Consider the following 12,212-nt stretch of genomic DNA (forward strand, 5'->3'; position numbering starts at 1 on the left):
TGAATGTGTTGTGTAGAACGGCGGAGAAAAAAGAGCATGAAAATTTGTGAGTGAGTGAAACCGTAACCGACGACCGTAGTAACCTAACAGCAAGCAAAACGTAAAGATCGGCAAACGATCGTGTGTTGTATATTGATTTTAAAACCCCTCATTTTAAAAACGTGTGTGCATAAACCTTCATCATCAACTGCAAACCCATCTACTCCCTCTTTTGGGTGTGTGTTTTTTTGTGTTTTTGTGTGTGCGTGTTTGCGTGTGTGCAAGTGAGCGAACGCTGTTGTAACTGTTCTGGACGGAGCTGATTAAGAGAGGAAAAAAAAAAACACACACACAGGATAATCTATCCCTTCCCCGATAGCAACGATGGCGGAAGATCTGCGAGACCGCAATGATCCGGAGCTGAAATATCTGTCCGTAGAGCGGAACTCATTCAACGATCCGGCCACGCAAGCCGAGTGGACACAGAAGCGGCTAGTTTGGGTGCCGCATGAATCACAGGTAAGCTTGCGTATAGATTGGATAATGGTAGAGATTAGAGGGCTTACATGAAGTCGCAAGGATCACTAAATCGTGCCCTAAAACCGAGGTTGTAACAAATAGCAAATCTTTGAAATTTACGGTTTGATGACTTCTTCAAGTAGCTTTTCCAAAAAATCCACTTCCCTCAACTCTCAGTTCCTGTGGAATTTCAAACACATGAGTCACATCCCCCCTCCTAAAATCTCTTTCACCTGATCCGAACGGATCTCGAGGCGTCAGCAGGACCATGACACCGAGCAAACGACGAGGTGGCTTGAGTGAGAAAGCGATCGATAGGACTGTGGCGTGTCCGGGGCAATCGAAGCATGCTGGAACGCATGACTCATAACCATGCCATGCGACAGAGCGACGATGATGCGATGGAAATGTGTGTTGCTATGGAAACTCATTCTGTGGGTATTATTGTACATTCAGGCAGCCGTAAAAGCGATCATTAAATCATCTTTCACTAAGTTTGATTGAATTTGCTTCCCTTCCCTTTCGCTTTCGGTACAGCATGGACGGATATGCCGTCATGTCTTTGGGATCCTCCCCACTCCTGTATTCTGGTCCTAAAAATGTGGTGCGAGACTTGATCGCCGGAAAACAGAGTCACCTTATCAGAACCCCCCCTCAAACGAACCGTTCGCGCCTACTTGCTTGTGTTTACCTTTATGTTTCTTGTTTTTTTAATCTTATTTTTTGTCAGATTCGCTGGGTGAACAAATTCTGCCGCGTTTCTGTTGGAATAAAGATAAGATAAGAACTCGATAGTAAACACCTTCTTCTACTCCTTCCCACTGGGGTGTGTCACAAACGCGCGCGCGAGTCAGTGTGTGCCGGCTATGTTTGTGCAATAATATCTACCACCACCGGATGGGAAAGGGGGGTGGGGGGACGTGATAGCGCGAAACATCGATAGAACCGTTTTCGTCGACGGAATTGGGACTTGTGATTGATTTTTGATCGGGCAAATATGTGGTCCGTCGGAACAAAATTATCTCTTCTTCTGCATTATTACCACACAGGCATACAAGCAACCCCATTACTCGCCTCTTTGGTAGGGTTGACGTATCTGAAAAGCGTTAAATTGGATATAAATGTTTGATGGGCTTTTGCGAGCTCGCTACACTCTTAGCCAAGGGACCAGCCAAGGGAGAGTCGTCGTCGTCGTCGGTGGTAGTGTACCGGTAGACGACAGCACGGAATACGCCGGATGCACGTTTTGCCGGCTAGCCGGCATTTTATTATACCTGGCTGGCGTGGCGCACTCTCGTCTGTATAGGTGGGTGAATATTTTATTGCAGCATTTTATCCCTCTCCTGCTCGGTCTGTCCTGACCGCCCCAACAGGCAAGTTTTATGCTGTCTCCCAGTGTGTATGTGTGCATTGGTTGGAGAGTTCGCAATTCCTTGCTACAAAATCATCCCTTTCTGTCCTGCCTCCCTTTCACTCATTCACTCGCTCCCTTTCTCTCTCTCGAATGCGTCTCGGTTGTTCGCTTTATCTCGCGATGAATTTCTCTGAATGCAATCTCGCCTCTGCGCCTGCTGTGCATGCTGCGCGATATTTCATCCGCGTGAGACGGTTTCGTTCACTCGCTCCCTCTCATACATTCGTGAGACCAAGGGGGAGGGGGGTTGCACATGTGCAGACACAAACTTTGTTTGCCTTTCGCAAAGGCAGAGAGAGAGAGAGAGAGAGAGGAGGTGGGGGCTTTGCAACAGCACAAATGAGAGGACAGAGAGAGTGAGAAGGTGCTCAAAACCCCTGGAACGGGATGGAGTTCAATGCCGCAAACGAAAACATCCACCAGCCCAGCCGCCTAATGTGTAATGTGCTTTGCTGCACAAATGCATCCAAGTTTTGAGAAAAAGAGAGTATCGAAGACATTGACCTCCACCACCGACTACTACCGACAGGAGACGACGAGACGAGACGACCTCGAGCGGTACACACAGACGGTGGGAGGTGGTGAGATGATGTCGGAGTTTGCAATTCGATGCCATGATTCGAGATGATTCCCAAGAACGGAAGCAGAATGTGTCGGAAAATGCTTACCTTTGCAGCTCCCTTCTCTTGCTCATTACGGTCTGGTCGTTTCGGTGGGGCGAGTCTGTCTGTAAATCGTTGTTTATCATTTCAATATGGATCCACTTGTATACACGATTATCTCAAGGGGAGTGATTTTTTTTTTGCGCAGAATCTTTCTGAGTGGTGAGTTTTTGCCCTGGTGGCAGTGTGATGATGGTATTTCCTTTCTGGAAAATTCGTACCAAGCATGATCGATGCCGCCCCAAACCACCACACCATCCCGCACGCCATGACGTCATCCGGTGTACGTGCGTGGTCATGTGTTTTTCCCTTCAAAGGAGACGCGGCGGGGCCGAAAGGTGAAGAGTGATGAAATATTTATTCCTTCGCGTGCTTGAGTAGCTTCTAATCTGAGCAACAGGCTGACCGAAGAAGTGGAGGAAAGGTTTCTTCATTGCCGGCGACAAGAACCAGAAATCAAACAACGAGCTGAGCTAGAGTGTACCATAGGTTCACACAGTGGGAGTTGGGTTGTCCTATCTTCTCCCAACTTCTCTTCTCGCGCCCAGTACACGCCAAAATCGTCAATTCTGCTTCGCTCTGTTTCAATTTGCAGAAGCTAGCAAACGCTTTTTTGGGGGGGGGGGGGGGGGGGGGGGGGGGGGGAAGGTTCGTCGTCGGCACACCACGCACACAGGAAGTCGGGACGCACGTATGTGTGTGCGCGATGGGGGGAAAGAAACAAGACCTGTAAATGTAAATAGCCAAAGTAAAGTAAACATTTGATGAAGCAAAAAAAAAAGAAAGAAATAGCAAGTAAAGATAACGCCCATACGCACGCAGAAACAGCGCCCATTTGTGCGCTGCGTGGTGTGCTGGTGCGCTGTGGTTCGACTTTGCGCCAATATGTGCGATCAGTGTCCGAGGCAACGCAAACGGAGAAAGAGATAGAGAAGCGCCTGCTGCTGGTGTGTTGTCATGGCATCATCGCGCACTTCTTCAAATCCCGCATGTTTTGCGTTAGGATTTGGCGGGAAGAAGCAGCAGCAGCAGCAGCAGCAGCATGACTAACCCAACGGGTGCCCCTTGAGTAGGACATCATCTGCGAGATGAGGTTAACTCTCGATGATTCTTTTCGATGATCTCTCTCCCGTAAACGTTGTGGGAACAGCTACGAAAAAAGTACATTTTGACCTTTCCTCTCGAAGATCGATCCTCTCTGTCCTTCTCTTCCTGTGCCTCTCTATGGATGGCGTTTTTGGATTCGGGACAGATAAAGCAGCGAAGGGCATGATGGAATATGTGTGTTGGCGCAAGTACACGGCACAGTGCACTGACGGTACTAGTGCTGCTAATGAGAGAAGATGATCCACCCGATATATGAGTCATGGATGGGCAGAAATAGCACACCAAGCGGAAGATTTCGTTTGGACCATACACCAGAAAGAGAGAGAGAGTGTGTGTATGGAGATTGCTGCAAATGTGTAAGATTGGTGGAATGTTGTTTCTCGTTAACCTCCCGGGTGGTCGTGTATTATTTCAGCTGCAGCAGCATGATTGCGATTCAATATAGAATGGTCTGTCGAATTTTTAGGGGTTCAGGTCTCAAGGATGTATGACTCGCATGATTATCTTATCTCTCTTAACTGAATGGTTTATAGAAAATGGAGTTTTTACGCACAAAAATACGGTTGCGTAAGGCATCAAAGGGGTATTAAACGCTCCTCTTGTGCCTTACACACTCGCGCATAGTGGTTGCGCGACTGCTTTCCTCCATCCTTCCCGTGAAGGTCGTTACCTGGCTGAGCCCTATACGACAACGTCCTTGCCAATCACGGGCGGTGTGTGTGTGTGTGTGGAGAAGCGCCTTCTCTGGTTCTCCGGTGGCGCCGCCAATACGTTCGATTAAGTTGCGCAGCTGTAAAAAAGCAGCAATAAGTAACACGCACCATGTGCACGCACTGTCATCTCTCCGCGACTCTAGAGGGCGCCGAGACGGACGAGCGTAAAATTACAACGTATCCATTGGCCACCACACAACACACCCCGAGCACCACCAGCAGCATCTCAGTTGTGCACGCCAATGATGGCATATCGCCATAAGGAATCGCCACGGTTGCTGCTGCTGTGAGTTGAAATAAAAGACTCAGCCACACATCGACACGGAGAGAGAACAGGGGACTTTGAGGTGGTTACGAGCACAACAACTCGTCGACTAAACACTCCCATATACGGTCAACTCCAGTCTCCCCCAGAAGACCTTGTCCCATACACGTCGTCGACGTTAAGGCAGCAGATTCTTGGAGGTTGTTGATGAGAGCGAGAGAGAGAGTGAGAGGGGAGAGAGTTGTAAAGGGAACTTGATGGCTGGAACCTGTTGTTACAATGACCGGGGCAGTTGATATATGCGATCCTTTTTTTTCTTTATTTCTCCCTGTTTTGTGTTTGTTGTGTCCTTTCGATCTTGCCTTCTTCTTGGGGTTGTGCATATTGATTATATGTAGGTCAGTGGTGTGTGTCGTAACCTGTTCCTGTGTCTTGTGCCCGACGTGGATTCTTTATCAGAATGTACCCCCCCCCCACCCCTATCTCCCGCTCCTAAATTACCATTAACACTTTTTATTTTCTTTTTCCTTTCCAGGGCTTCGTCGCTGCCAGCATGAAAGGCGAGCGTGGCGATGAGGTGGAGGTCGAGCTTGCCGAAACCGGCAAGCGCGTCCTGGTACTTAAGGATGACATCCAGAAAATGAACCCGCCCAAATTCGACAAAGTCGAAGATATGGCCGAGCTGACGTGCCTGAACGAAGCCTCCGTCCTGCACAACATCAAGGACCGATACTATTCCGGTTTGATATATGTAAGTACCCCAGCAGTACAACAGTGGTGTGCTGTGGAGGCTCCCCGAAAGAATTGGTGGAAAGAAACCACCCCGGCCATTATGTACGAGCAGGGGAGCAGGGGGGAGGAGAAGTGTTCCTTATTTGGTGTGGAGACCCTGGCGCATGCTGCTCTCCACAACACCTTACCATATACGTCTGCTGACTGATGACGATCGCGCGCTCGCGCTTGCCTGCCTGTTGTAGCCTTTCATAATGTGGTGTAACCTTTGGTTCCACGGAATCGATGATCATTGTCGGCGGTGATTATTTTCCGCTGCTCTGCGCCAGAGGGAAAAGGTCACCGTTGGAGCATTTGGGGGGGGTCCGAACGTTTCTTGAAGAGGAGAGTCCTTCTCCACCACCGTTAGGAAAACATGTAAATTTCGGTGGTGGAGTTGACTTTGGAGCAATGTTTTGTTTGGAATGCCTTTCTGCAAACAAGAAGGTCCTTTGTTTGCTTAGTGGTACGAGTTGAAGAAATTCCATTGGGGAGAGCATATGTCTGAAGGACCAAAGATAGACAACACAATCTATTGATTGTGGTTGTGCAGTAGGCCGTTGGAAGAGGTTAACGTAATCAAGACGGCAACGCACCGACGCACAACTGTGGCGCTGGTTTTGGCAATGTGTATCAATCAACTGAGACGTGTCGAATAAATCAACCAGACCCAGGCCGCGTTCAAGAAACATTCCAAATGGGGAGGAAAAATACTGTTGGTGTCCTGTTAAAACTGGACCTCGAAAAATGCCTCACTGGCACGATCGCCACGACATCCTCCAGCGCGGGTAGCAAAGGACGTCAGAGAAGCAGACAAAATAATGCTAATTGCAGTCTGATCTTGTGGTAGCACAGAGGTGCACAATAAAGAGGACTTTTTTTTATCATTGGAAGGTTCCTCCGATGGCTCTCCTCTTCGTCGTTGTGTGTAAAGCAAAGAGACGCGTGGAGATTTTTGGTGAAGGTTGACCGCTTTCGAACAGGGCCGCCATTCTCGGCTGCATGTGATTACGGTCGTGTAATAAAGGGGAGGGTAAGAGCGAGTAATTTTTGCAGACAGCAGTCCATGTTTTACATAACGCAAACGCTACAAAAGTTGACGATCACTGGTGTGTGGTGGTGATGGTGTTGGTGCAGGATGGTCCCGAGAATTGTTCCTTTGTTTTCAACGCATTGGACAAGCTGTTTGTATCACTTGTATCAATTGATCGTATAATGGTATCGATCGATTGGTAGAAAGGAGAACGAGAAGGAGAGACGCGATCGTTAGGATAGGTCACTTGCTGTCGAAGACGTTGTCGAATTGAATGCAATAGCGAGCTCTCCTATCTTTTGCGCCATACCCCCACGATCGTACAATGATCGTCAATTTCGTGCTGTCCCAGTCAAGATGGTTTAGTTAACAAATAGGAAGATGATGTTGCCGTAAGACAGACACACAGTCCAGGCGCACTAGAAAGCGACTATATTCCCCGCGAAGAGAGAGAGAGAAAGAGCAAAGAGTAGCTCGTTAAACAGACGTTTCGTAACGCACCGCACGGACTAAATGCGCGTACCGAGATTTATGAATTTATGGGAATCGGAAAACGAGCGAAGGAAAGACACAACCGCGAAACAAACCCCGCTGCGCCAGCCTCCTCCAACATGCTCCGATCCGTCGTCGTTCCAACCGCCCGTTGAGGAACCGGTATTTGTCTGGTTTGCTCTGGAGTTATTGTTACACACACACACACAATCTCGCACACCACGCACCATAGAGGGAGTCGACACATAAGCCGCCACAACGCGCCATCATCATGAATCGTTTGATGAGTCGGTTTGCCGCAGCACGCGCGGGGATGTATGTGGATCAATTTCCCTCATCTCTCGCTCGCTCGTGTCTCTCTGCGAACAAGGGCCGGTGCTGTATGTATTGACCTGCCTGCTGGGGGGGATGACCCATGTTTGCGGAGGCGGCCCCCGGCAGGAAGTTGGCTGGGCCAAAGATTAAACACACATACATATACAGACAGAAAGAGATACACGCAGTCGAAGGAAGTGGATCGATTGTGTCCGCGGGTGGAGTGGAGAATGAAAGGGGCTCACTGTAACACACATAAACAATTTAATCTAAAACCCATTTTTCGTTTCGGTTCAATGGCGGCGGCGGCGGCGATGGTTTGTGTGAATGCAGTTGAGATATGATGGGTGCGTGGAGGGTACGGCAGTGTCATCATAGTGGTTTTTCTCTTCAACGAGTGAAGATTTTTCATTCACTAAAGCGAGGTCATTTTGGTCGGATCCAACAGGGTGGGGTCATATCTGTGCAATAAACACATCTCGCACCATCTTCCCTCAGAGGGTGGTTGCTGTCAATATATAAAGGCCGTTGGATTGAAATCTGATCGCCGCCCAAGGGCCAATGAAACGTTCACTTGGAATTCAAACGGTTTAGAGCTTGTTTAAGATGGCACACACATATCCGTGTCTGCTAAATTGAACTCACTTCCCTCCTCTTCCCCTTTCTAGCCGGTCTATTGTTTGCAATTGTTGCTTTCTTTCCCTCTGTGAGCGGCCTATCTGCCGCTAGGGATCTCCACTCAACAATAGACGAGAGCGCGGTGCGCGCGCGCGCGTGTACAAGACTTAAACGTCTGCGGAGGAAAGTAAGTCAATTTGCGCACGAAGCAATTCAATGTGGATCAGCTCAGCAATGTGGGAGATAGCGCCCTCACTCACTCCGTGTGCCTGTGCGTGTGTGTTCCTCCCACACGTGTCGTGTTGTTACTGCCTACTGCAACATGTCCCTTCCCCTCCTAGGCTCTGCGGCAGCCGTTTCCGCGTTCACCTTTGTTGTTCTGCCACATTGGACAAGAAAGGAACCGCCGCACCGTGCCTTTTGTCCTACGCACTCCTCCAACGCAACCCATGTTAACCGTACTGCTTGAATTTGCAATGGGGAGCCCTACGATCGAGAGAACGCAACACCTGACACCGTCTTGCGCTCCCAGTGGCCCTTTCGCCAGCCTCTCAACTACGTTTTACTTGAAGACACACAAACACAGAAGTCACCCTGTGCGTTTGTGCGAGAGAAAGAGGGAGAACGGACGACGTCTCTTTAGGACCTTTCCAACCCCTGGAAGCGTCAACCTGTCGTGACAAACCGCCGTCGAGGGCAATTTGAATAATGGTTCCGTAATTTATTCGCTTGTTGTCACATTAATTATTTAATCGTTGGAGTCTCTCTTCGTTTTGAGTGCGTGCGGGGCGCCCCCTTTCATAGTTTGGGGAGGGGGTGATCGTGTGTGAGTCGTCACGATTTACAACTTAGAGATCTCTGCTCTGGCATCGCCTGCTACTGCATTTGAAACTGCGTTCGTGCCGTATCAAAAATCAAAGCAAAATGGGCGCCCGGTCAAAAGATGCTCGACATTAAGTATGATTGGCTCCTGACAGCGTTTACACGCGCGAGCCACACCCTACGATCGGCGGTGTAGCCTTCGGTCTTTTGCTGCTGTAGCCTTTGTGTAGCCTTCGTTCTTCCTGCAGCAACGGCAGTAGCAGCAGTAGCAGCAGTGCAACAAAGGAAATGTGAGGTCATGAGCGCGCTACGGCAGTGGCAGCAAGTAGCTCCAATAACTGGGTAGCGATAAGTCGATCCACTTCACCACAGTAGTACCCCCAGAACCCTGATGGCTCCTCGCATGGTCGCTACGCGAACTCTGCTGCGTTTTCTGATATGTAGAGGCCCCCAGGCTTACTCACTGCATGTGCGCGCACCCCTTGTGCTGCCCTGGTTGTGGCTCAGTTTCGTACACGTCGCCCGGTCCACGAACATTACATTCCGGTGTCTCATGCTCCAGAGCGTCTGTTATTCATATCGCCTTTCGCTGGAGTGAATGACATTGCTCGGAGGGTTTTTTGTGTGTTCAACTTCCAGCTACAAGACTCGCATGGTGTGCCTTATCTACGGTAGCTGGCGCAAAAAGGGAAAATTGAAAAGAGGGTCAGCATTCTCGTGCTATGCGCAATCAGTCAGTCTGTATTGGTATGGTGGAGCGTATTTTCTGCTTCCCAGTTGACAAACACTGATCGTGAGTTTTTATGTGATGTGTCACCATCAAGTCAACACAGAGAAGCTTCAAGAGTGATCTCTTCAAATTCTGCGGGTACTTCAGATGTTCTCGTAGGGCGTTGTTGTTATGATCTTCGGGTAAAAAAAAGGCTAGGCTTAAGTATTGATATTCTTGCTCGTACACATGACTATTTCCCACCAAAATTCTATATCTGCTGTCGTCTCTTCAATGTTGGGTAGCATTTGGAAGCGGTTGGAAGCGTTTGAAGTTAACGATCCGCGTCACCACCGTGTGCTTGTGTCAATGCAAACAACCTCACCTCAACGACGCTGTCCAATGTCCCGTTGATCAGTATTCCAGTCCAAGTCAACGCGCTCTAAGTGATCGTCGTCGATTGGTTAACTCTCCAGCACGCACCGATTGTCTTCCGTCGGAAATTCCTCAACGTGTGTGTTGCTGAGTGACCATTCGCGCCAACGATACAGATCATACAGCTTTTTGAAGTTGGTGTTGCTGTCTCTTGCCGTCTTCCTTTGGTCGAGTTGCTACATTTTTGCATCGCTACGTGTGTGGACGTGTGCGGAATGTAAAATGTCCAAAGTTCGTGGGCTTGTTTGCTGACTGTTGTGTGTGGCTCTGGCGCTCGGGCTCTCTGGCTATCATGGAAGCGACATGGATGGAAGTTGTGCATACACAGTACAGAATGGCCTGTGGCCCTTTTTTTGCTTCTTTCTGTCCACGGGAAAGCTACAAATCAACGTCAGCAGAAACAGAGCGGCACAGAACAGAAGCTTAATGTGCGAGCTTTTCAAGGTTTTCAGTGCTACAAGAAGGAAATGCGATACACACAGACACACAACGCGGGTGACTGTGGTTTGTTGACAAACTTTCAACCTCGTTCTCGCGTGAGGCTTTTGATTCAAAAATGCCACTTTCGAGCGTAACGGACCTCTCAGCCTTTACTCCCCAGGCACAAAAAGTGAACGCTTGTAGTTGGAAGCTTTTGCTGCATGTTTTTGGGCCTGTGTTTGCAAACTAAAATTGAGTTGCGCAGCTACTGATGCGTAAATATAACATGCCCTGGTTTGGCGGGTACTGAAGAACCAGCTTTCATTTCCCTTGCGGAAGTGTACATTCCGTCACCGTTTTATTGTTTACTGATAGTAGAAGTGTTGGTTTTTTTTTGTTGTTGCCCAAAGAACAGAAGCATTCAAATGCGATCTCGCTCTAGCTCGCTGATAATAATTTCCATTAAAATGCTTTTAATATTTTCTTACAAATGGAAATGCCTACATGCCGCGATCACACATATACCCTCCATCTCTCCACCAAGAAGGTGTAAGGGGAGTCATTTGCGCCATTTGCATATTACACTATCGAGTAAATGGAAAGCTCAAGCGGGGCCCGCGCGTGTGGGATGCAGAAAAAAGTCGTCGCTTAAATAATTAACCAAATGAGCACCACCGAGTGTGTGTGTGTGTTCGTAGGCCGTTGATGGAATGGAATGGGACACGCAACAACGTGTAAATTCCTATAAAACGTGTAAAATGGGAAGGTTGCCTTCGCTGCTGCTGTTCCAGTCTGTCTGTCTGTTCGTTTAATCCGTTACAGCAGGCGTTGTTTTGCTCTTCTATTTGCCATTTTATTTTGTGCATCGAGAAATGTCAACCTCTACCTTAGCTGCCTAGCAACGAAACGGCAACAGTGATGACGTTGGCGGCAATGGTAATTATGGAGAAGAAATGTGAGCTCTCTTTAGGGGGAGTGTAGCTCGTTAATTCGTGCAGTCAGTTGCACGTGCTCCGCGCTCTCCCCTAGTTAGTATCGAGGAGGAGAAATTCCTCGTGTGCAGCCAAAATGTCACCGCAATCGAACACGATGAAGCCTTCTGTGTGTGAATTTGCTGTTTTTTTCTTCCTCCGCTCAATAACAAGAATGGTGGTGTAATCATGGTGGTGTGTCCAACGTCGAAGCACAATCTCTGTGAGATGCTGTGAGGGTCCGTGTACAATCAACGGATAAGGAGTGCCTCGTTGCAACAGGTTAATTACATGCTTACCGAGTGTGACCCGGGGAGGGGTGCGTATGCTCATCTGTCTCGTTTGATTAGGTTTCGATTCCTCCGCGATCCGCGGTGGTGTGTGCCGGTGGTGGTACGATTGTAACGGTCGACAAGCGTATAACGACGATCGCGCCGTACACATGTGCTCGACAACCCCCTTTATGGAGCTTGGAAATCGATCATCTGGGGTTTTGCTTTCGGGCACAGGAGCAAAACAAGCTCACCTTTAAGCATTAACGCGCTGTAACTCTATCTCGTTCGGTCAGTGCGGAAAGAAAGAAGAAGGTAGTGGATGACGGGATCTAATCGAGAGAAGAAAACAAACAAAAACAGATCAGTTAAAAACAACAGCAGCAGGAGGGTGTGTGTGTGTGTGGGTGAAGTAAGAGAGGGTGAAAAGCGTAACATTTGCATGCTATGTTTGGGTATCTGCGCGCGGCAAAGTGATTCGGTTTGCCAAATTCGGAACCCGTCGTCACGACCATCCTATAACGGGTGCGCGCGCTCCGGTTAGCGAGGGGTCTGCTAATGGTGACTCATCGAAAAGCCACACATTGGTTTGGTGCCATACTAAATACGGAGGACCCCTTCGGGAGGGGGCCCGATTCGCAAGAGAGCACCGTAATGTGGCTGCTGTGTAATGAGTTCCTACTGTTTCAGTATGA

At 48.8% G+C, this 12,212-nt stretch overlaps 1 protein-coding gene across 3 annotated transcripts in view; it reads left to right on the plus strand.

Moving 5' to 3' along the window:
* The first annotated feature begins 152 nt into the window (after positions 1-152).
* LOC121594842 (myosin heavy chain, non-muscle) overlaps positions 153-12,212 on the plus strand; it is a 39,631-nt gene continuing 27,571 nt past the window's right edge. For all 3 annotated transcript variants that reach the window (XR_006005043.1, XM_041918560.1, XM_041918561.1), the window contains exons 1-2: positions 153-498; positions 5,195-5,410. Coding sequence is in view for 2 of the 3 variants with exons in the window: in XM_041918560.1 (XP_041774494.1) it covers positions 364-498; positions 5,195-5,410 (351 nt within the window). In the remaining variant the exon portion in view is untranslated. The remainder of the gene's footprint in view (positions 499-5,194; positions 5,411-12,212) is intronic.

Source organism: Anopheles merus, chromosome 2L (genome assembly GCF_017562075.2).
Source record: "Anopheles merus strain MAF chromosome 2L, AmerM5.1, whole genome shotgun sequence".
Taxonomy (NCBI): domain Eukaryota; kingdom Metazoa; phylum Arthropoda; class Insecta; order Diptera; family Culicidae; genus Anopheles; species Anopheles merus.